This window comes from Lepisma saccharinum, chromosome 25, assembly GCF_977018435.1.
Source record: "Lepisma saccharinum chromosome 25, izLepSacc3.1, whole genome shotgun sequence".
In the NCBI taxonomy this organism is placed as follows: Eukaryota; Metazoa; Arthropoda; class Insecta; order Zygentoma; family Lepismatidae; genus Lepisma; species Lepisma saccharinum.
Genome location: NC_139253.1, coordinates 2,291,507 through 2,316,956, shown reverse-complemented (window position 1 = coordinate 2,316,956; position 25,450 = coordinate 2,291,507). Strand labels below are relative to the sequence as shown.

Here is a 25,450-nt window from a genome sequence, read left to right as displayed (position 1 = left end):
TTGTAAATTTGAGGGTAACAGAGAGAGTAAAATAGAGAAATAGGGATGGTGAAAGAGAAAAAAAGAAAAAGGGAAAGGAGAAAAAGGGAAAGAGAGAAAAGGAAAGAGAACAAGGGGAAGATAAAAGAAAGGGAAAGAAAAAGGACAGAGTAAATGGAAAATAAAAAGGGAAAGATAAAAATGAAAAGAAAAATGGGAAAGAGAAAAGAAAGGGAAAGAGAATAGGAAAAGAGTAAGAGGGAAAGAGAAGGGAAGGAGAAAAGGAAAAGAAAAATAGAAAGAGAAAAAAGAAAAGAAAAATGGGAAAGAGAAGAATAAGGGAAAGAGAAGAATAAGGGAAAGAGAAAAGAAAAGGAAATAAAAAGGGAAAGAGAAAAAGGAAAAGAAAAAAGGGAAAGAGAAAAAGGAAAATAAAAGGAAAGATAAAAAGGAAGAAAAGAAAGGGAAAGAGAAAAGAAAGGGAAAGAGAAAATAAAGGGAAAGAAAAATTGAAAGTGAAAATGAAAAAGAAATAAGAAAATGAGAGAAAAAGGAAAGGGAAAGAAAAAAGGAAAAGAAGAAGAAAAATGAGAGAATGAAGGAAATGGAAAGAGAGCCAGGGAGATATAATGAAAGAGAAACACAGAGGAATAGAGGAATAGAGAGAGTAAGAGTTAAAGAAAGAGAGGGAAGGATAGAGGACAAAGCGAAAGACAGAAAGTAAGACAGCAGGAGAGAGAGAGAGAGAGAGAGAGAGAGAGAGAGAGAGAGAGAGGGGGGGGGGTTTGAATAGCCGTAAAATTTGAAATCTAACAGTTGTGCAGTAACCGGAAATTGAGCAGAAACTGGATGCAGTGTTAACTTGTTTTCGAACGGAGTGTTGGTCAAGTTTTTACTTCCTAACCACCGAATATAACACCACCACATTGCGTTTAAATGCGTTGCCTAAATCTACGGTCATGAGCAAATTTTAATGGCAAGTTTTCAATATCTGGTTCGGTTGTTGTCGCAAAGTTAGGCAACACACACAACGCAATGCACTGAAGCGGATATTTCAGGATTAACTGTATCATTGTATTGCTGGTGACCGTACAGTGGTCCTGTTCCTACTTTACACTGTAGGATCAGTCCTTATCTGCTCATAAGTTGACTTAAAAAACAACTGTGTCAAAACTCTTTTGATTCTTCTTTCTCTCGCGTTATTCCTAGTTGCTTTCTCTTCTTCTCTTGCAGGTAAGGTAGCACCTGCTGATGGTGAGGATAAACCCGTTGATGTCGATAGTTCCAGTAAGTATGTTGCCATTAGATGATATATTTGCCTTAAATTAAATATGCATTACACTGGCCTCCTGTCCAATTGGCGGCTGACCTTGCGAGCAATTTCTCTCTGCCAATCGTCTTCGAGGGCGTGTTTCGCGCCACCTGCGACATTCGGCATCTTGGAACACGAAAGTAAACGATGTTAACCGAACACAATCGAACCTATTGCTGTCATATTACTTCCCATCCGCCTGTTGAAAAGGCGCCTAGTATAAATGCAATTCTCAGTGTAATTATTTGATTAAGTTAAAACTACCAAGCATGTTTTCATTGTTATTGTTTTGTACAGAGTGAACCAACAAAAATGTAACCGCAAGTATTAAGTAGTCAATATTTCGGTAACTATTTTAGAGTCACACTGTATTGTTGGTATTTAATGTGGCTTTTCTAACTCTTCAGGGTATGGGCTTGTTCTTGTTCTGTATTTTTGTACAAGACAGTTTAGTACTCGTTATGCAATACAAATATAATGGTCTGCACGCTAAAGATATATCCGTAAAAATAAGCGGGACATCACGGGTTTAAAATGTCGGCATCTGCGCCATGCTGCGCCGCCTGCAGTCACGCGCTAGCTCGGCCCAGAGCCAAAACGAACGTATTGCATAATATTTAGAACATTTACCTTTATTTTTGAATTTTCTGTTCGTTAATTTCATTTTACTGTTCGTTTCAGAAAGAACTTGCTATCGGTGTGAAAGAGACGGCAGATGTGTGCCATTTCGCACGTATGAGAGATGTGTTGATATAGGTGCCTTTCATTTTCTGAAACGTTGTCAAAGAAAATGTCGTGAGTATCTTTTCTCTTATCTCTTTCCCACTACCACTAGTTTACACTAAAAGAACTAATTAGCATTTTAGAAGTATGTTAGAGGCTGTTTATAATTATTAGGTAAAACATATGATCTGAAACTTTGTAACTGTCGTAACATTTTATTCGTAATTTTTTAATTTAACTATTTTATTTATATTGTAGTGTCTCGTTTTTGAAATGTTTGCTGCCATTTCAAAGCAATAGCTTAGAAATAGAAGCTCATTTGTAGATAAGATGTCATTACAGCTCACCGCTCACGAGAAGATCCCCAAACGAGGGGAGACGGGGGTGAAGGGAAGGACCGGTTCATTTGCAGATTTTAGGGTTAGCAGAAAGCCTTCCACTGCGGTCTAGCATCCTTTTGGAAGTGCGTGGAAGTTGATTTGCTCCAATCACGCAGAGCGTGTGTCCGCAGCAACAGTTTGCTGCTTTTCTTTCAGTGGCCAGAATACTTTTGTATTGCTTATCCTGTGAATTCTTTAGACTGTATTTCAAAGAACTTTAAAAATAATATAAGGCAAGAACTTTAGGGTTAGCAGATGACAAACTTTAAAAAAGAAGGCATTTTTAGATTTCAAAATGTTGTTAGCTTTAGACGAAGACACAGGATTTGTGCTTACTGGTGTTTTGGTGGGCTTATAGATCACACACCCCTGTAAAATAATTTTACACCATTTCCGAATAACTCATAATAAGCCTCATTGTAGGCAAATGTCTGAACATTCTAATATTTATTCACTATGCTCCTATTATTATACAGTTGTGAAGCTTGGTCTCTTGCTTTAAAAGAATAACATAAATTGACATTCCGCCTCGGAGTTTTTTTCTTCCAGGCCTAAAGTCAGGAAACTGTTTTTGTAAGTCGTCACTAAAAACACATTTGCATTTTGGCATGGTTCAGATCGCTGATCGACAGAATTTAACTTCTCCACTGCCATGTAACAACAAGAGTACGGCAGTTAAAAAATACTGTTTATTTCTTAATTCTGTCATGAAACTCAAATCAATGTAAACTCAAATTTACTCAAAAAGTAAACTCAAATTGCATATTCTTACCTATTGTCAGAAACTTGCTGCTCACCAAGAGCCGCGGTAGATGTCACAAATGCTTTCAATTCAAAACCTCACGCGACGCGGTGGTGACAACAGAAGAGACGCAAAGGTCCAACAATTTTTCTTTGTTGCAAGAAAAATTTATTTTCGTTGCGCTTGTAACTGAGAGTGTTGTATTTCTTTACACTTGAAAACTGAAACAATATTAAGAATTATTTACAAATAACATTTTACTACTAATCTTGAACTTAAGCAGTTGTCTATACCCCAAAAAATCTGATATTTCCAAATGTTGCTAAAAACCCGCCCGGAGCATCTTTATTACCCGAAAAACGGATTTGTCCGGGTAAAAGAGAACTTCCGGTAACCCTAAACGACTTGCGTCGCTGCACCGGTTACAGCGAGCAGGCTACATGTGTTTTTCACTCAGGGTGCACACCCCCGACCCTAGTAGTGCAGTCTCCTGTCGCTACGTCACTTCACTTCCGTCAGGGATCTTCTCCTGAGCGGTCAGCTGTACATGGTTTCTACCCTTTGGATCTTGCTATGCTTTAGAAAAGAACTGGAAACTAGCAGTGGTGCGGGATAGTTCTTGATTTGAGGTACAAAGTTTACCCTCCATATATGTGAATTCTTTGTGTGCGTTTATGCACACATATACATGTGCATATTCCATTTCAGAACAGGTCAGTTTTATAATATTAAAGTAAAATTTCCGTAGCCTTGTACTGCCAATAGAATGCAAGTTTCGCAAAATTAATTTGAATTTATTTTTGCAAAAGTTATTAGGTATTCTCAGATAGTTTTAACCCTTTTTTAAAACTTTACAATTTCAGAAAAAAATCATGGTATGGGCCTCATTCATTCATCTTGCTCTCATTTTAAACAGTTTTTATAAAGTTTTAGAGAGTTCAAATCACTTGAGGCCACTTGCATAACATGGTGATGTTCCAGTTTGATCCTAGAAATGTAATATTTTTGAAACAATTATTAAAGAATAAACAAGTAAAAGTTAGTTACATTGTTTAATCGTTACCATGGAAATCTTACATTTTGAATTAATCTAACATTGGGGCGCGTGTCATTTACTATGGATTGATTGCGTGGGCCTTCATATTTTTGGCAAGCCTTGCTATCGCTGCAAGGCAGATGGCGAGTGCTACCCCCTTCACTCCAGTGGGGGAGAACGTGTTCAAGCATTTGAGACGCTGTCAACATCAATGCAGTGAGTACTTCATCTTTATATAAAAAAAAATTATATTATTTCTGTTTCATAGTGATTTGATTATTTTCTTTTTATCATTCATGCATACGACGGAATTTTTATGCAACTTATATAAAATATATACAAAATATTATGAAATATCTAGTCAAATATATAATATCCAAAAATCACATTTCTTCTATTTTTTCACCTACATGGTAAATTTTTGTTAAATATTTAGTCTTATCAACACATCGAGAAAACATAAGCTAGTATTTGTTGAAATAATTGGTGGTGCACATTGTATCTACAAATGTAAGATGCTAACCCTGCAAATAGAACGTCCGCGAATTTCCTTTGCTTAGGCAGTTCCAAAGCTCGTAATCAGCCTGACATAGAACATTGGTTTGATGAGACGCGAATCGCGGTAGTGGAAGCGTTTATCCGAACAGGTTCCACGCGGAAGTGGAGGCATTCATTCGAACAGGTTCCATGCTGAAGAGGAGGCGTTTATCCGAACAGGATTTATGCTGAAGTGGAGGCGTTCATCCGAACATGTTCCATGCGGAAGAGAAGCCGTTCATCCGAACAGCTTTCATGCGGAACTGGAAACGTTCATTCGAACAAGTTCCATGCGGAACTGCAGGTTGTTCATCCGGACAGGTTCCATGCGGAACTAGAGACGTTTATCCGAACATGTTCAATGCGGAACTGGAAGCGATCATCCGAACAGGTTCAATGCGACAGTTGATGTGTGCATCCGAACAGGTTCCTTAGACACTGTGCAATCTTAAGTACATTTCCATTGTTGTACGGATCAATTGTGCGAATGTGTTTTTTTAACAATTCATTTTTCACAAACAAACATGTTTACATTCTGCAAATAAAGGTGGATTATAATACTTCCTTTTCCATAGGACCTGGTTGTCGGCCTCACGAATTCCAGTGTAAGACCAGTAGAGAGTGCATCGAAGAGGATAAAGTGTGTGATGGATATAAAGATTGTGAAGATGGATCTGATGAAGACATTGATATTTGCGGTAAGTAAATTGTATATAGCCTATAACGAGAGCTTTGTACTGTCATTATTAGTAACGGATGATTTCGTTTTTCATTCAAATGATGTTTAGGCAGTTCCAAGGCACGCAATCAGCCTGCCATAGAACATTGGTTTGATGGGGCGTTTATCCAAACAGGTTCCAAGCAGAAGTGGAGGCGTTCATCCGAACATGTTCCATGTGGAAGTGGAGGCGATATCCGAACATGTTCCACGCGGAAGTGGAGGCTATCATCCGAACATACTCCACGCAGAAGTGGAGGCGTTCATCCGAACATGTTCCAGGCGGAAGTGGAGGCGATATCCGAACATATTCCATGCGTTAGTGGAGGCTTTCATCCGAACATGTTCCATGTGAAAGTGGAGGCCATCATCCGAACATGTTCCATGCGGAAGTGGAGGAGATCATCCGAACAGGTTCCATGCGGAACTGGAGGCGTTCATGCGAACAGGTTTCTTAGACACTGTGCAATCTTAAGTACATGTCCATTGTTGTACGGATCAATTGTACGAATGTGTTTTTTTAACAATTCACTTTTTTAACAAACAAACATGTTTACATTCTGCAAATAAAGGTGGATTGTAATATTTCCTTCTCCATAGGACCTGGTTGTCGGCCTCACGAATTCCAGTGTAAGACCAGTAGAGAGTGCATCGAAGAGGATAAAGTGTGTGATGGATATCAAGATTGTGAAGATGGATCTGATGAAGACAAAGATATTTGCGGTAAGTAAATTGTATATAGCCTATAACGAGAGCTTTGTACTGTCATTATTAGTAACGGATGATTTCGTTTTTCATTCAAATGATGCTTAGGCAGTTCCAAGGCACGCAATCAGCCTGCCATAGAACATTGGTTTGATAAAGCGTTGATCCGAACAGGATTCATGCGGAAGTAGAGGCGTTCATCCGAACATGTTCGATGTGGAAGTGGAGGTTGTTCAACCGGACAGGTTCAATGCGGAACTAGACGTTTATACGAACAGGTTCCATGCGGAACTGGAGGTGATCATCCGAAAAGGTTCCATGCGACAGTTGATGCGTACATCCGAACAGGTTCCTTAGACACTGTGCAATCTTAAGTACATGTCCATTGTTGTACGGATCAATTGTGCGAATGTGTTTTTTTTAACAATTCATTTTTTCACAATTAAACATGTTTACATTCTGCAAATAAAGGTGGATTGTAATATTTCCTTTTCCATAGGACCTGGTTGTCCGCCTCACGAATTCCAGTGTAAGACCAGTAGAGAGTGCATCGAAGAGGATAAAGTGTGTGATGGATATCAAGATTGTGAAGATGGATCTGATGAAGACATTGATATTTGCGGTAAGTAAATTGTATATAGCCTATAACGAGAGCTTTGTACAGTAGAGGGATTCAATTCCTTCAAATCAATATTTGGTACGAGGCCTATTATTTTTATTAATTTAAGCACAATGGAAAACCTATTTTGATGATGTTTTTGTTGATTTTATACTATAGCAAATCTGTGATTTTTCATGTCGTACTTCGTACGAGTGGCATAATTTCTTAAGAGTTAAAGTACGTATCACCTACTCCCACGCACACCCATGCACACCTACACCCACGCACACCCACACACACCCACGCACACCCACCTACCCAAGCACACCCACACTTGGTACTTGGTACGAGGCCTACTATTTTTATTAGTAGTCCAGTTTAGCCAGTTCTGCGCCCTCATTTGGGGCTCAGGGGGCTCGCAGTGTTGCCAGCTGCTTACTCGAAAAAATCACCAAGGTTTTTGTTTTTGGGTCTAACCTAACCTAAAGCAAGGAGGTGGCAACTTTGCTTGAGGTATTTTCTCGCAGTGTTGCCAACTTCTCACTCGAAAAAATCACCAAGGTTTTTTTTTGGGTCTAACCTAACCTAAAGCAAGGAGCTGGCAACCTTGCTTGAGGCTTGCCTTACAGTGCATAAAGCAAGGTTGCCAACCCACTGGTACTTTTGCCATAGCCTTTTACAAGAAAAAAAAAAAGAGAAAGGGGAGAGTTACACAACCGACAGCTTACCCACAGCCTTTTTTGCTCTAACCTAACCTAAAGCAAGGAGCTGGCAATTTTGCTTGTGCAATCAACCCGGTTGACCGCCCCCAAGTAAAAATCAGCGTTGCCAACTCCTCACTCGAAAAAAAATCACCAAGATTTTTTTTTGGTCTAACCTAACCTAAAGCAAGGAGCTGGCAATTTTGCTTGTGCAATCAACCCGGTTGACCGCCCTCAAGTAAAAATCAGCGTTGCCAACTCCTCACTCGAAAAAAAAATCACCAAGATTTTTTTTTGGTCTAACCTAACCTAAAGCAAGGAGCTGGCAACTTTGCTTGAGGCTTGCCTTACAGTGCATAAAGCAATTTTGCCAACCTACATATACTAAACAAAGAAAGCCGGCAACAAATATGTACTGCTGTAAAAGAGAGAAAAATGGGTGGATGGCAATATAGTATGTGCGTGTGTGTGTGCGTATAATATGTAGCATTATTAACTAGAGTGTGTTGGCAATTTACTTACAACTAAAAAAAATAGAGATGCCAATGTTGCTGTAAGATGAAGAGAGAGAGAGATTTATGGCTGGCAACAGTAATGAGCGAATGCATCTTATTGTAAATTTTTTCCAAGTCCCAAAAAAAAAAGAGAGGCCAATGTTTATATATCGTGACTTTTGTAAACCACTCTTGGGGGAACGATGTGCCACACACGCGCACGCGCGTGTATTGTGACGCAAACAGACAAAATAATAATAATTGGTTTTTTTTTAGGATTCCTGGCCCCCATAACCCCGCCAGGAGTGCGTGGTGCCCAACCAAAAAAGTAAAGGTTTTCCCGTACGGCCTTCGAACGTAGAATTGATTGACGTGGGGGCAAATCTCTTCTGGAATGTTTTTCAATTTGTATATTTACCTGTGCATACTATTCATCATCAATTTAGCCATGTTCTGTTTGGCGTCTATTTCGAGCAGTTTGCCCGGCGGTAAAGTCTTATTGTTTTTTAAATTTTTTGATTTTTTACGCAAGGCCATGATCTTGCGTATGCACGTGGCGTTTAGCGTGTCTCGTGAAAAATACAAGTGAAGATTAGCTTCTGTACAGCTGGCTGGATTTGTAACGCCGCGATAAACATTAACTTCCGTACTGGGCAGAACGCCTGTTCTGGCGTGGAATTTGCGCCACTCCCAAGTTCACGTTGAAAGGGGGAGAGGCCAGCTGCTACTTTGGCCATGCACATGCCCTCTTAACTTGCTCTGTAGGACATGTTCTGTTCTCTTACGAGAATTAATATAGGTTGTCATAGAACCCTCCAATTTATGACTTAGCAAAAAATCTGTTTGCGGATTCATCACGTACACCTATACGTGAGAAAAAGTATGAATAGAACCTATGCTCGGAAATCCAAAATGGCGACCGGAAGTGGGGTTATCTTGGAAACGGCAAGACTTAGAAAAAATATGTTTGCTGATTCATCACGTACACCTATACGTGAGTAAAAGTATGAATAGAACCTATGTTCGGAAATCCAAAATGGCGACCGGAAGTGGGGTTATCTAGGAAACGGTAAGACTTAGGAGAAATCTGTTTGCGGATTCATCACGTACACCTATATGTGAGTAAAAGTATGAATAGAATCTATGTTCGGAAATCGAAAATGGCGACCGGAAGTGGGATTATCTTGGAAACGGTAAGACTTAGGAAAATTATGTTTGCGGATTTTTCATGTACACCTATACGTGAGAAAATATATGAATAGAACCTATGTTCGGAAATCCAAAATAGCAACCGGAAGTGGGGTTATCTTGAAAACGGTAAGACTTAGGAAAAATCTGTTTGGTGAGTAAAATATGAATAGAACCTATGCTCGGAAATCGAAAATAGCGAGCGGAAATAGGGTTATCTTGGAAACGGCAAGACTTAGAAAAAATATGTTTGCTGATTCATCATGTACGCCTATACGTGAGTAAAAATATGAATAGAACCTATGTTCGGAAATTTGAACGAAGCGAACAGAGAGATCGAATACGATGTGGACGTAGGCGATGGGTTTGTTCATCCTCACAGAGCAAACCTCTACCTTCAATTCGACGTGGTGAAGAAGAAAAGCGGATATGCGTTTCCCGCAGCAGCAAATTTGATACTCGTGGACAACTTCGTGCCTCACCTGTTCTCGCAGGTGGAGGTGAGGAAACACAACACCGTCATCAACAGAATAGATTATCCGGGCATCATGTCGACGGCGGTGGGAATGTTGAAATTATCCAAAACGGACGCAGCATACTATCAGGCAGGAGGATTTGAAGCGGGAACCAAAATATCGACGAGAAGTCACACGGTGCTCTTTCCCATGCGTTTGCTTCCGGGATTCTTCTCGGACTACAAGGAGATCATGTGGAAGAGAAGACTGAGAATCACGTTTCGAAGAGCTGCCAACAACAACGACGCACTGATGCACTGATGCGACGCAGTTCAACAACATACAGTTCGACATGCCAGATTTCATCGTAGTGCTTTTTCAGACCGGGAGGGACAAAAATCAGGAAAAAGATTCCAGCAAGTTTGACGACTGCAAGATCAAGAATGTTTATCTGAAGAACAGTAGAAACGAAGTGTTCCCGCACGAGAATTACAACCTCGACGTGACCAAAGACGATTACCTCAAACTTTACGAAGCGTTCTCGGCTTACAAACGCGTGACCGAGGGAAGCGTGGACATGTACTATACGCCCAGCGAATTCAAAGCACGGAGACCCATGACCGTCATCAACACATCTAAGAGAAAGAAGGTTGTGGTCAACGATCGAACCAACATCAAGATCGTCTGCGAGTTTCACGATGCCTTGCCCGAGGATATCCTATGTAGTGGAACGTGGAGAGAAACCTTGGTGATTTTTTCGAGTAAGATGTTGGCAACACTGCGAGAAAATAAGGCTTATGCCTTACAAGAGCAAACTATTAAGGCGAGCCTCACCGAGCCTCATTTTCGGTCGCAGAATTCTCCATTTGGGTCTACTAATGTTGCCAACTCACTAGGCCGTATCAATATTGCGCGCTCAAGCATGATTTAATTTTATTATATTTTCAGATTGACCACAAAACAAGGTGTTGACAGGCAGTGTGTATATATATTGTAAGAAGATGTTTTACTATCAACCTCCACTTCTTGCAGTACATCCTGGACACAGCGTTGCAGGTTAACAAAGGATTTTTGGTCAATATATATTTTTTTTCTTAAAACTGTTCGGTTACTCGCTCGTTCCTGGCATCATACACAAAAGTTTTCTCCGCGATGAGGATGACGCTACACAGAGTGTCGGCAGGCAAGGCATCGTGGAACTCGCACACAATCTTGATGTTGGTGCGATCGTTAACAACCACCTGCTTTCTTTTAGATGTGTTGATGAGGAACATGGGTCTGCGAGCTATGAACTCGTTTGGATTGTAGTACACGTCCACGTTACCGGAAGTCACTCGTTTGTAAGCTGTGTACGCCTCGTACAGTTTCAGGTAGTCCTCTTCTGCGATGTTTAGGTTGTAGTTCTCACGTGGGAAAACTTCGTTCCTGCCATTTTTGAGGTAAATGTTCTTAATCTTGCAGTTGTCGAACTGGCTTGAATTTTTCTCCTGATTGTTACCTCTTCCTGTCTGGAAGAGTACGACTGCAAACTCGGGTATGTCGTACCGAATGTTGTTGAATTGCGTGGTTACGTCAAATTCGAAATGATTGCCGGAAGCAGGTTTTTGCACACACTGGTAGCCATAAAACTGAATGGACACTTGAGGATTCTTCAGGATGTCGGCTTTGTACTTGAGAGCATAGTTTGATTCGTATTCTACCACTGGCACGCGCAGCTCCATGGACCTTACAATACACTTGGCAGCGTCGGGTAGTGTGTTGGGAAGCAAGGTAGTCCCGTCCGGGCCCAAAGTGCTGTATCGCATCAGTGCGTTGTTGTCGTTGGCAGCTCTGCGAAAAGTAACACGCAAACCACCCTTCCACATGATCTCCTTGTAGTCCGAGAAGAAACCGGGCAGCAGACGCATGGGAAACAGTACTGTGTGACTTTGAGTTTTGATTTTTGTACCTGCTTCGAATCCCCCTGCCTGGTAGTATGCTGCATCGGTCTTGGAGAGTTTCAGTGTTCCCACGGCAGTCGAGGTAATCCCGGGGTAGTCAACCCTATCGATGACGGTGCCGTGTTTTCTAACTTCCACCTGCGAGAATAGGTACGGCACAAAATTATCTACGAGTCTTAGGTTTGCGTTGGCAAGAAATGCTTCGCCGTTGTCTCTCTTCACTACATCAAACTTGACGTACAAATCAGCTCTGTGAGGGTGAATGAATCCATCCCCGACGTCCACATCGTATTCTATCTCTCGATTTGCTTCGTTAAGGTTGGCAAACGTGCGACGGTTGGGAGGGAAGGACTGCAACTCGTAACTTTCGATTTGTTCCATGATGGCTATTTATTATATGTTAATCTCCACGACGGCAGTGGTCGCGGCTCCTGCAAAATCAACCACCTCCCTCTTCTTGTTTGTCACTGCTAATTCTATGTTGTCTATGCGATTACGAGATACAGGAAAGTATATCGGTGGGGAGGGCGTGTAGATAATTGGCTCCATGAACTCAGAGTTTGGTTTGAACGTAGCGATAATACCTGTCTGCTTGTGACTCCCTGGGATGCCGTCAGAGGATTTGGTGATCATACCTTGTTCATTTTTTTACAGAGCAGTTCGGGTAGGTTGTTATTTATAGACCCCACCCTATTTTTTTTTGTTTCGTGTTCATGGCGATGGTCGTACCTAATGCGGCGACCCGTTCGCCCAGCGAGATGTCTCTGCTGACGAGTACCCCGAAAGCTGCGTGCTCTAACTTTCTGTCAGCATCATGACGTACATTGAGATCGGTATTGGTATTGTAGGCAATATCGTGATCCTTGCATGCAGCATCCAGGGGATTCACACTCTTGTCGCCTTTTTTTAGTTGCTGTTCGAGTTTGGTACCGGGGCCGCGGTACTGGTAACCTGGCAAGTGTATCTTGAAGGGTAGCTTGTTGATGATGTCGTTCACGAGACCTCGACCTTCGGCCACGTTCCAAAATTTCGGAGGTAGGGTGTTGATGATTTTGATGAGGTACCCTATGCTTTTGTCGTCATTCACAATGAAGTTGGCAAGCTTGGAGCTAACCATGTCCACAATTCCTACCTTCTCGTTGCGAAAGTTGCTGTTGCCTGCATTCTCCTCTCCTGCAATAACCAACAACCTGTCTATGAGCTTGCGCACGTCGTCAACCCACACAAACTCTTTGGGCAGGTTGTTGTAGAGTTTGACACCGCTGCCTGTTTTGACCTGCTTCCATATCGGCTTGATGAGGTTCTTGTATTTTTCGCCGCTGCTAGATTTGACGCGATTCTGCGTAGCGTCGTTGTTTTGGTACAAGGCATCCGTCATGATCAAAATTTCCTTGTAATTTTGGTAATCTTCGTCTGTGTAATCTCTTGGTTGCTTTTTTGGTGATGAGTTCCCACAGTCCAACCGTACCAGGATACCTGTTCCAGCTGTTTTTCTCACCCAAATTGACTTTCACGTTGTCACCCTCGAACGTGACTTTCGATTTTTCGATTTTCCAAACCACGCCCTCGTTGAGTTCCATGGTTGGGTACAATCCGAAAACCTCGTCTTTCTCGAACTAAACTCAACGGCCTGTTGATCAATCAATTTTCGGAACGTTGCTCTTCTTGCTGGAACAGTGACGATTTCGGATTCGCGACGATCGACATGACGAGGAAACCCAACGACGGAAAATACAGAAACAAAATTAACGACTTTCTAAACGTTGCAACGTTGAGAGAAACTATGCTCTCAAGTACAAAGCCGACATCCTGAAGAATCCTCAAGTGTCCATTCAGTTTTATGGCTACCAGTGTGTGCAAAAACCTGCTTCCGGCAATCATTTCGAATTTGACGTAACCACGCAATTCAACAACATTCGGTACGACATGCCCGAGTTTGCAGTCGTACTCTTCCAGACAGGAAGAGGTAACAATCAGGAGAAAAATTCAAGCCAGTTCGACAACTGCAAGATTAAGAACATTTACCTCAAAAATGGCAGGAACGAAGTTTTCCCACGTGAGAACTACAACCTAAACATCGCAGAAGAGGACTACCTGAAACTGTACGAGGCGTACACAGCTTACAAACGAGTGACTTCCGGTAACGTGGACGTGTACTACAATCCAAACGAGTTCATAGCTCGCAGACCCATGTTCCTCATCAACACATCTAAAAAAAAGCAGGTGGTTGTTAACGATCGCACCAACATCAAGATTGTGTGCGAGTTCCACGATGCCTTGCCTGCCGACACTCTGTGTAGCGTCATCCTCATCGCGGAGAAAACTTTTGTGTATGATGCCAGGAACGAGCGAGTAACCGAACAGTTTTAAGAAAAAAAATATATACTGACCAAAAATCCTTTGTTAACCTGCAACGCTGTGTCCAGGATGTACTGCAAGAAGTGGAGGTTGATAGTAAAACATCTTCTTACAATATATATACACACTGCCTGTCAACACCTTGTTTTGTGGTCAATCTGAAAATATAATAAAATTAAATCATGCTTGAGCGCGCAATATTGATACGGCCTAGTGAGTTGGCAACATTAGTAGACCCAAATGGAGAATTCTGCGACCGAAAATGAGGCTCGGTGAGGCTCGCCTTAATAGTTTGCTCTTGTAAGGCATAAGCCTTATTTTCTCGCAGTGTTGCCAACATCTTACTCGAAAAAATCACCAAGGTTTCTCTCCACGTTCCACTACATAGGATATCCTCGGGCAAGGCATCGTGAAACTCGCAGACGATCTTGATGTTGGTTCGATCGTTGACCACAACCTTCTTTCTCTTAGATGTGTTGATGACGGTCATGGGTCTCCGTGCTTTGAATTCGCTGGGCGTATAGTACATGTCCACGCTTCCCTCGGTCACGCGTTTGTAAGCCGAGAACGCTTCGTAAAGTTTGAGGTAATCGTCTTTGGTCATGTCGAGGTTGTAATTCTCGTGCGGGAACACTTCGTTTCTACTGTTCTTCAGATAAACATTCTTGATCTTGCAGTCGTCAAACTTGCTGGAATCTTTTTCCTGATTTTTGTCCCTCCCGGTCTGAAAAAGCACTACGATGAAATCTGGCATGTCGAACTGTATGTTGTTGAACTGCGTCGCATCAGTGCATCAGTGCGTCGTTGTTGTTGGCAGCTCTTCGAAACGTGATTCTCAGTCTTCTCTTCCACATGATCTCCTTGTAGTCCGAGAAGAATCCCGGAAGCAAACGCATGGGAAAGAGCACCGTGTGACTTCTCGTCGATATTTTGGTTCCCGCTTCAAATCCTCCTGCCTGATAGTATGCTGCGTCCGTTTTGGATAATTTCAACATTCCCACCGCCGTCGACATGATGCCCGGATAATCTATTCTGTTGATGACGGTGTTGTGTTTCCTCACCTCCACCTGCGAGAACAGGTGAGGCACGAAGTTGTCCACGAGTATCAAATTTGCTGCTGCGGGAAACGCATATCCGCTTTTCTTCTTCACCACGTCGAATTGAAGGTAGAGGTTTGCTCTGTGAGGATGAACAAACCCATCGCCTACGTCCACATCGTATTCGATCTCTCTGTTCGCTTCGTTCAAATTTCCGAACATAGGTTCTATTCATATTTTTACTCACGTATAGGCGTACATGATGAATCAGCAAACATATTTTTTCTAAGTCTTGCCGTTTCCAAGATAACCCTATTTCCGCTCGCTATTTTCGATTTCCGAGCATAGGTTCTATTCATATTTTACTCACCAAACAGATTTTTCCTAAGTCTTACCGTTTTCAAGATAACCCCACTTCCGGTTGCTATTTTGGATTTCCGAACATAGGTTCTATTCATATATTTTCTCACGTATAGGTGTACATGAAAAATCCGCAAACATAATTTTCCTAAGTCTTACCGTTTCCAAGATAATCCCACTTCCGGTCGCCATTTTCGATTTCCGAACATAGATTCTATTCATACTTTTACTCACATATAGGTGTACGTGATGAATCCGCAAACAGATTTCTCCTAAGTCTTACCGTTTCCTAGATAACCCCACTTCCGGTCGCCATTTTGGATTTCCGAACATAGGTTCTATTCATACTTTTACTCACGTATAGGTGTACGTGATGAATCAGCAAACATATTTTTTCTAAGTCTTGCCGTTTCCAAGATAACCCCACTTCCGGTCGCCATTTTGGATTTCCGAGCATAGGTTCTATTCATACTTTTTCTCACGTATAGGTGTACGTGATGAATCCGCAAACAGATTTTTCCTAAGTCTTACCGTTTCCAAGATAACCCCACTTCCGGTCGCCATTTTCGATTTCCGAACATAGGTTCTATTCATACTTTTACTCACGTATAGGTGTACGTGATGAATCCGCAAACAGATTTCTCCTAAGTTTTACCGTTTCCAAGATAACCCCACTTCCGGTCGCCATTTTGGATTTCCGAACATAGGTTCTATTCATACTTTTTCTCACGTATAGGTGTACGTGATGAATCCGCAAACAAATTTTTCCTAAGTTTTACTGTTTCCTAGATAACCCCACTTCCGGTCGCCATTTTGGATTTCCGAACATAGGTTCTATTCATACTTTTTCTCACGTATAGGCGTACGTGATGAATCCGCAAACAGATTTCTCCTAAGTCTTACCGTTTCCAAGATAACGCCACTTCCGGTCGCCATTTTGGATTTCCGAACATAGGTTCTATTCATACTTTTTCTCACGTATAGGTGTACGTGATGAAACCGCAAACAGATTTCTCCTAAGTTTTACTGTTTCCAAGATAACCCCACTTCCGGTCGCCATTTTGGATTTCCGAGCATAGGTTCTATTCATACTTTTTCTCACATATAGGCGTACGTGATGAATCCGGAAACAGATTTTTTGCTAAGTCATGAATTGGAGGGTTCTATGACAACCTATATTAATTCTCGTAAGAGAACAGAACGTGTCCTACGGGGCAAGTTAAGGGGGCATGTACATGGCCAAAGTAGCAGCTGGCCTCTCCCCTTTCAACGTAAACTTGGGAGTAGCGCAAATTCCACGCCGGAACAGGCGTTCTGCCCGGCACGGAAGTTGATGTTTATCGCGGCGTTACAAATCCAGCCGGTTGTACGGAAGCTAATCTTCACGTGTATTTTTCACGAGACACGCTAAACGCCACGTGCATACGCAAGATCATGGCCTTGCGTAAAAAATCAAAAAATTAAAAAAACAATAAGACTTTACCGCCGGGCAAACTGCTCGAAATGGACGCCAAACAGAACACGGCTAAATTGATGATGAATAGCATGTATGGTCAGATGTACGAATTAAAAAACATTCCGGAAGAGATTCGCCCGCACGTCAATCAATTCTACGTTCGAAGGCCGTACGGGAAAACCTTTACGTTTTTGGTTGGGCACCACGCCAGGGGGCCAGGAATCCTAAAAAAACAACAATTATTATTATTTTGTCTGTTTGCTTGCGTCACAATACACGCGCACGCGTGTGTATGTGTGTGTGTGTGTGACACATCGTTCCCCCGAGAGAGAGAGGTTTACAAAGGTCACGATATACAAACATTGGCCCCCGGGAGTTGGAAAATTACGATATGGCACATTCGCTCATTACTGTTCCCAGCTATAAGTTTTTCTCTCTCTCTAGCCCATGCCAACTAAAAAAAAGTGTAGGTAGGAGTTGGTAGCACTGCGAGAAAATAGAGATCATGCCTTACAAGAAAAAACCATTAAGGCAATTTTTATTTGATGACGTTAAACCCGTGTAGTGTTCCCACCCATCCATCTCTCTCTTTTACGGCAGTGCCGGCTTTCCTTGTTTAGTATATGTAGGTTGGCAAAAATTGCTTTATGCACTGTAAAGCAAACCTCAAGCAAAGTTGCCAGCTCCTTGCTTTAGGTTAGGTTAGAGCAAAAAAGGCTGTGGGTAAGCTGTCGGTTGTGTAACTCTCCCCTTTCTCTTTTTTTTTTTTCTTGTAAAAGGCTATGGCAAAAGTACCAGTGGGTTGGCAACCTTGCTTTATGCACTGTAAGGCAAGCCTCAAGCAAGGTTGCCAGCTCCTTGCTTTAGGTTAGGTTAGACCAAAAAAAAAACCTTGGTGATTTTTTCGAGTGAGAAGTTGGCAACACTGCGAGAAAATACCTCAAGCAAAGTTGGCACCTCCTTGCTTTAGGTTAGGTTAGACCCAAAAACAAAAACCTTGGTGATTTTTTCGAGTAAGCAGCTGGCAACACTGCGAGCCCCCTGAGCCCCAAATGAGGGCGCAGAACTGTCTAAACTGGACTACTTTTATTAATTTAAGCACAATGGAAAACCTATTTTGATGATGTTTTTGTTGATTTTATTACTATTGCAAATCTGTGATATTTCATGTCGTGTGATTTTTTCCTCTCGTATTTCGTACGAGTGTCATAATTTCTTTCGGGTTAAATTACGTAACATTACGCAATATTGCGAGGCTCGTAAGGGTAAACTATTGCATCATGTTTCGCAACAAGTTATTACGCAATATTGCGATGGGTTGTAAGGGTAAATTATTGCATCATGTTTCGCAATAAGTTATTACGCAACATTGTGACGGCTCGTAAGAGTAAACTATTGCGCAATGTTTCGTAATAAGTTATTACGCAATATTATGATGACCCGTATCTAACGTGTTGTTTTCTGATTGGTTGGATTATGACGTAATGCGATGATGAGATGTCTTCTGATTGGCTCACTGTTTCGGATGTTTTCAACGCGGTCCGCGCTTAGGTTACTTAAAGGGTTTTTGCATTACTGATCAGTCAGTATCGTGAGAGTGTTTGAAGAGTGCGGACGTGTTGTTGCATTGCTCCTCTATACATTCTTTCATGTGCTAAGCACAGAGGGATATTTTTTTACTATATGTGCTTATTAATTTTTTTATACTTAGTACAAATATATATTTTATATATAATAAAAAAATAGCTAATATAAAATAAAACGTCATGAATATTTTTGAGTTTAAGAAAGAACATAATCAGCCTGTAGAGAGAATTTAAATAAACATGGATGTATTTAGAGAAATTTATCATCAATTGAGAGGGTTACTTCTTGTTCACTTGAACAGTATTTGGTCTCATGTTGACGAGGATACTGGAAAGCACTTATTTGTATTTAATAATAAGTTATCATCATATAAGTTACCTGTTAGTGGGAAAATTGAAACAAACGTTTCTCCACCGAATGAGGCAGTTTTGCACATAGGTCGAAATTTGTATGGAATTAAACATAGTACATTACTTCCTGATACGTCTTATGATGTGGAAGCTGGTGAATTTTTGTATGCTGAGATAATTGGAGAGTATGATAAATTGATTCCTCTGTTTATCGAAATAAGAATAATCTATCCTCTTATTAATATATAAAATACCTAAAAACAAAAAAACGGATATATTTGGTAATAGAAGGCGACAGGAGATTCCAGATAATTCCAGCGAGTTTAGATGTACGTCTAAAGAAACTTAAATTAGATTTACTCATATTACAGAATTCGCTAAATCTAAATATTCAAGCAGAGATTACAAATCTTCAAACTCAACTGATTGATCCTATAGTAAAAATTGATGGAGAACTCAAATCTTTGCTTGAGAAATATACTAATTTAGCTTCAATAGATAATCTTCAGAACTTAGAAGAGAATATTGCCAACTTGAAAAAAGAACTTGATAAATTTAGACAAATCCAGAGAACGAATACTGAACAGCTGAAACAGCAATTAAATGACCAGGCAAATAGTATTCGTACCGAACTGCAAACCATCATCCTGAATATCAAAACTCAAGAAGAATATGAGCAGATAAATGCTAGTATTGCTAAATTGCAAGAACAGTTTCAATCTTTCGAAGTTCCTACATTGCAAAGTATCAAATCTGAATTACAGACAGTTGAACTGCATACAGCTATAACAGAAGTTCAATCAAAACTACAGACATTGGAAGATTTTATCAATAATTTACCTTCATCTTCTGAATTAAATGCTATTGCTCAGAGCGTTGCCGGCATCAAATTACAGTTGGAGACTTATGAAGATTTTGGGAAGATACAAGGTACCATAGCTCACATAGAAGATACTATGGCAACTATGAGAAATGAGTTAACAAGTGTACAGGAAACTCTGGAATCGAAACTGCCTGGCATTACTGATATTCTAGTTATAGTTCAACAGCAAGTTACTAAGCTTGAAATCTTGAATACTGAATCAGAATTATCGCATTTTCATCATCTTATTGACGACATTCAGAGGAAATTAGAGACAATGCAACAGTCTACACCTACGCAGGATGACATAACGCAACTGCAAGAAATTTAAAAAAAATGCAGCTGATGCAACAGGACTCGATTCTCTAAAATTAACTCTTACCACACTTCAGAATACTGTAACTGCTTTGCCTACTTCTCAGGAAATCAGAGCTATGAGGAGAGCAGTACATCGAATTTTAAAATCTGAGGATATCAAAAATATTCAAGCAGAAATTGCGCAAATCAGAGAAACTGTTGCTAGTCTCCACAACAATCAAATAATTAACGAACTACATGCATTATTTACAGAAATTAGAAGTCAAGTACACGATCTTGCTACCCAGAGTTTTAAATTGAAACTTGTAGAAAATTTACAGGAGATTATTTCTAATATTACGTTACAAATTACTACTCTTGAAGCAAGTCAAGAATCTGCTTTATCAGGTTTTGCTACTCAACTTCACGATCTCAAAGAGGAATATAAACAACTGTATGTTGATGTAAAAATCAAACCTAGCTACGATGAGTTGGTTCGTACTATCAACGAACACTTGGATTCGGTATTAAGCAGACTAGATGACGTCAATTTTATTCTATGGAAATTGTTAGGTTCCAAATGCTCGAGGGCAGTGGACGTACGTCAATGCTGGCAATGTTTACAAATTATATCCGTACACTCAGGTACATGAATTTTTTGTTGATGGTAGTTTACGATTTCTGAAGTTTAGTTTTCTAAAACATGGAAAACATATTGAAGTTCCTCAGTTTACTATAGTGCGAAAAGATGGTATACACAAGGTAGTTCAAATACCTATTGCATACTGGGATGTGTCTACCAATAAATATAAAGTACATGACGACGAACAATTATCAGTTTTTGATATTGAAATTGGTGACAAGCTAGTATTTGACATAAAGCGGTTATACCCTGAGGACAATCCATTTTATGCGATATTCTCACTTCGAACTCGATGTCAAGACAAGATATAGTTCATGAATTACACAAACCAGCCCGTCGCAATTACAAGCGATTAAGTGTAGTAACAAAAGGTATAAATGAATTCTTCCAGGCTGATCTGATTGAGATGGCCCCTCCAAGGGGAATTTTAAAAAATTTGGATAAGATAAATTATGGTTACAAATATATGCTTACAGTTATCTATACCTTTAGCAAATATGCATGGGCTGTTCCCCTAAAATCCAAGACTAGTACTTGTGTTACTGAGTCTTTTAAGTCGATATTTAGTGAGGGAAGAATACCAAAATATTTACAGATAGACAGAGGGAAAGAATTTTACAATTCTACATTTGCTAAGTTAATGCAACAACATAATATTAAACATTATTCTACATACAGTGATCTGAAAGCTAGTATAGTGGAACGATTCAACAGGACATTAAAAAATCGCATGTGGAGGCAATTCACTCTACAGGGCAATTATAAGTGGGTGCAAATTTTACCCGAGCTAGTTCATGATTACAACAATACAGTACACAGTACTATTCACATGAAACCTGCTGAGGTAACCAAATCTGATGCGCAACGATAGATTTCTACTGTTTATTGTCAAAAATATACATACACTAGCAAGAAACCAAAGTTTAAAATAGGGGATGAGCTAAGGGTTAGTAAATATAAAAAGTTATTCGAAAAAGGTTTTACTAAAAATTGGAGTACGGAGTTATTCTCAGTGCTTCACGTTTTACCAGGAAATAGAAATACATATATCATAAAAGATAATCATAACAAAATATTGAAAGGGAGATTCTATGAAGAGGAACTTAGTAAAACAAATATCGAGATACATATCCAATCGAGAAAATATTGAAGAAGAAAAATAAAAAATTGTATGTGAAATGGCTAGGTCTGCCAGACAAAAGTTGGATAGAAGCAAACCAGGTGATTCTTTGACACCAACATGGAATGTGGTACAGCGTTTACCAGATGTAGTGGAAACTAATAAAAAAATGGAGCGTTGTTACCTGATAACATAAGATGCCTCATTGCAGGCCCATCAGGTTGTGGAAAAAACACTTTGCTGGTTGATAATTTCTTGCTTGCTCCCAATTGGCTAGATTGGAAAAATAGACACTTGCATGTATTTTCTAAAAGTTTAGAACAACCGAAATACCAACAACTCATGAAGCTGTACGAGGGACTGGGCATAGCTACATTTGCATCAACAATAAAACCTCTCGACCAATGTTTGAAAAATTCTGTTGTGGTATTCGATGATGTTATTCTGGAAAATCAGAATGAAATTAGAATTTTTTTTACACAGGGTCGTCACAAAGAAATAGACTGCTTTTATTTAGCTCAAACTTATTCCAAAATTCCCAAACAATTACTACGAGATAATACAAACTTAATCTGTTTGTTTCGTCAAGATCATACTAATTTGAAACATGTATACGATGATTATGTGGGAGGAGACTTAAATTTCAACCAATTTTCAAAATCTGTTCATCTTGTTGGAACAGCGACGACTTTTGATTTGTCACTATCGACATGACTCGGAAACCTAACAATGGTAAGTTTAGAAATAAAATCAACGACTTTTTAAACATTGAACCGATATAAAATAACCATTAATCAAAAAATAAATATGACGAAACACAAAATTGAAGATAATTCGAAATTACGAGAGTACTTGTCCAAACGTTTCAAAGGTTGGAAATCAGAGAATCGAGGTTTTTACGAACAACACAAGCGTCAAGACCAACCTATTATCGATGCAATCAGTGGTCTTGGTAAAGAGATTAAGAGTGTGACAGAACAAAATAAAAACCTCATCAATGAATTGGTACAGTCATGTTCAAAAAATCTGTCGCATGGATTTTTTTTAAGTCCAACGTCTTACGAAATTATGTTGGTAGCTCTGAAACAAGGAAGTGTTCTGGAATATGCGATCCTCCAATCGGAGTGAAGTTCGATTCGGAGGAGCAGGAGGCGTGACTCACGGTCTTGTCCACAGGAAGTTCAACCAATGCAGCATTTCCAAATATGAGATAACGTCCCCATTGGTTAAATATTGTTTCAATAATGCGAATCGGCAGAAAGATTGAGCAAAAGTTTACTTTGTCGTTTTAATTGCCTTTAATCGTTTCAAATTAGTATTAAATTGTTCCAATTATAGTTCACGAGCTTAATATAATGTATTCATGTATGTGTTTGACAATTATATATCACTCATTAGAACAATTTTCACATTGTTTTCACTACGTGAGATGACATTTCATTTACATTTACGATAAAATAGTGGTTTGGGTGTAATAACAGTTTTCATTAATTAATTTAGAGATGCATTTTTATTTGTTGAGTTAATGATTAGGTTAATTCGTTATTTCTCGCGAAAAGAGGGAACTCAACTTGTATTATTGCGGTCAAGAGTTCGTTTTAACATCACTTTTTGCACACATAGCCTAATCACGACTCGGGATACATTTAAATTGGAATGTGAAACATTATGCGACCTGACTGGAACTCGGAAAAGGACACACGGATTACAAGACGTCGATACATTACCACTTGGTCTGGCGAACGCCAATAATAATGAGGGGTTGTGGGAGTGGGAGAGGGGTGACGGAAAGTAGAAAATAAATAGTATTTTTGGGGGTATTTAATGTTATATTTATACACATACAAACCTAAGAAAATATTTATTTTGATACATGTGTGTGGAGGGGTGGGGAAGGGGGAAAAGAGAGGGACAGAAAGATATTGGGAGAGATGGGACGAAGAGGTGATTGTGGAAAATGTTTTATTTGACGTTCAATAATAAAAACAATCAAATCGATGATGATTATCTTATAAATACCATATGTAATGTAAATTTGTTTTAAAAATGGGGGCGGGGAGCTGTTTGATTTACGTTCAGTGCAGGATAACAAGTGGAGACACATAGTGGTTCGTATCTCACTTTAAACTGTAGGTCCAGGCCCCATTAGCCTATCTGTGTATAACGTGGATTTAGAATTCAATAGAAAATAACGTCGATCTAGTATTTTGGATTTTAGATGTGTTGGGACCACTAAAATTTCCAATTCTTATAATAAGAAACATGTCCTCATATTACCATTTTGAAAGACAGAGAGTTAATTGTATAATCTTTAGTTGTTAGTTTCAAAGAAGACTAATTCAAATAGTAACAATGGGAACGAATAAAGCTTACGAAAAGTTTTTGCCGCCGTGGGGATTTGAACCTACGACCATTAGAGTGACAACCCAGTGCGATAAGCACTACCCCACGAGTTCGTTCTTTCTTACGGCATGATTATGAGTTAAGACCAATTCGTTCAATATGCATTAGAAATATAATCCCCACTCGCTTCTTTATAAACAACACACCCAAACGCTCCTTTGTAGCAAATGAAATAAAGGTGGTTTGAATGTCACAAAACATTTAAGCAAAATCTACTATATTTACGACGCAATCGTTTTGCATGGAGAGGCTACAGCTTCGAAAATTGAGGTTGTGACGTGGCTTCTTGTAGTGGTAGGGTAGATATTCGTATGGCAAGGTTCCAGCGTGCACTAGCCAGTAATTTCCGAGAAAAGAAACTTTAATTTTTTTATGATGGTAAATTGGTTCGGTGATAGGCTATTAGTATTACACGCCGAAGATAGGTTTGACTTCTGTTCGATTACCCCTATTATTATTATATATAGCAACGAAGTATTGTATTTAATTAATAATTTAAAGAAATAAAAATGTTATATATTTTTTTTTAAAAAAATTATTTTTCAATGTTATTTTTGAAAATAATTTTTCAGAATATGTTTTTGAATTTCTCATCATTTTACTAGGGTTTGCATAAAAATTATCCATGTGTCATATTCGACGAAATGTCATGTACAGCGAAAGTTATACATTTTTATTTTAGGGAAAATTATCAAGAAACATAACAAATAAATACTATTGACATCCTTTTGTGAATAGTATTTATTTTACATTATTTTTTGTTCACCATGCATAGTTGTATTCTTGTAAAAAGCATGAAAAACAATATATTCTCTACATTTCGCAAAGCAAATAAGATACGAATTTTCGTAATAAGTAAAATGCAATAAATAATTTTTCGGTTCAATAAGAAATAAAAATCGCAGAGTTAACCGAACGGTGAATCGAACACAGAATTTTACAACCCATAAAATGCCTTGTAGCCTTTGCAATGAAGTGATGTAGATTCAAGTAATAAAATTTCATGCAAAATCGCACGTTATAAGATTGTTCAAATATATTAAATCAATGTGTCCATAAGTTATTATACTGTCAGCCATTTGGCACATCTCGTTACAAAATCTCAGCACATCACCATTCACTAGTTAATCGAATTGAATATTTTTTCACTTCACAGTCTCATATCACGTGAGATGTAAACTCAATTCAATTCTCTCATTGTATGTTGAGCTCATGTAGAAATATCAATTATGAGCTCTAAGCTAAATTTGACGCTACAATCGCTTGATCAACTCTTGCGTCTCGCTGCCAGACATTCTACGTTCCTGTTTGCTCCAGGTCGCTTCTGCATTTCATTATCATTGTTTCTACCTCTGTTTCATTCTCATCGTCGTTATAAACTTAAGTAATTTCTACTTTGATTTTTTGATTTTGATTTGATTTAGTTTATTTTACTTCGCGTTTTGTGCCTCTTGGCTAATTTGAAG

General features: G+C 39.4%; 1 protein-coding gene across 1 annotated transcript in view; it reads left to right on the top strand.

Annotated features, from left to right (window-relative positions):
* LOC145978989 (uncharacterized) overlaps positions 1-25,450 on the top strand; it is a 127,556-nt gene that overhangs the window by 70,541 nt on the left and 31,565 nt on the right. Inside the window, exons 23-27 of the mRNA XM_083112048.1 lie at positions 1,213-1,266; positions 1,973-2,086; positions 5,285-5,407; positions 6,028-6,150; positions 6,632-6,754. Coding sequence (XP_082968174.1) covers positions 1,213-1,266; positions 1,973-2,086; positions 5,285-5,407; positions 6,028-6,150; positions 6,632-6,754 — 537 coding nt within the window. The remainder of the gene's footprint in view (positions 1-1,212; positions 1,267-1,972; positions 2,087-5,284; positions 5,408-6,027; positions 6,151-6,631; positions 6,755-25,450) is intronic.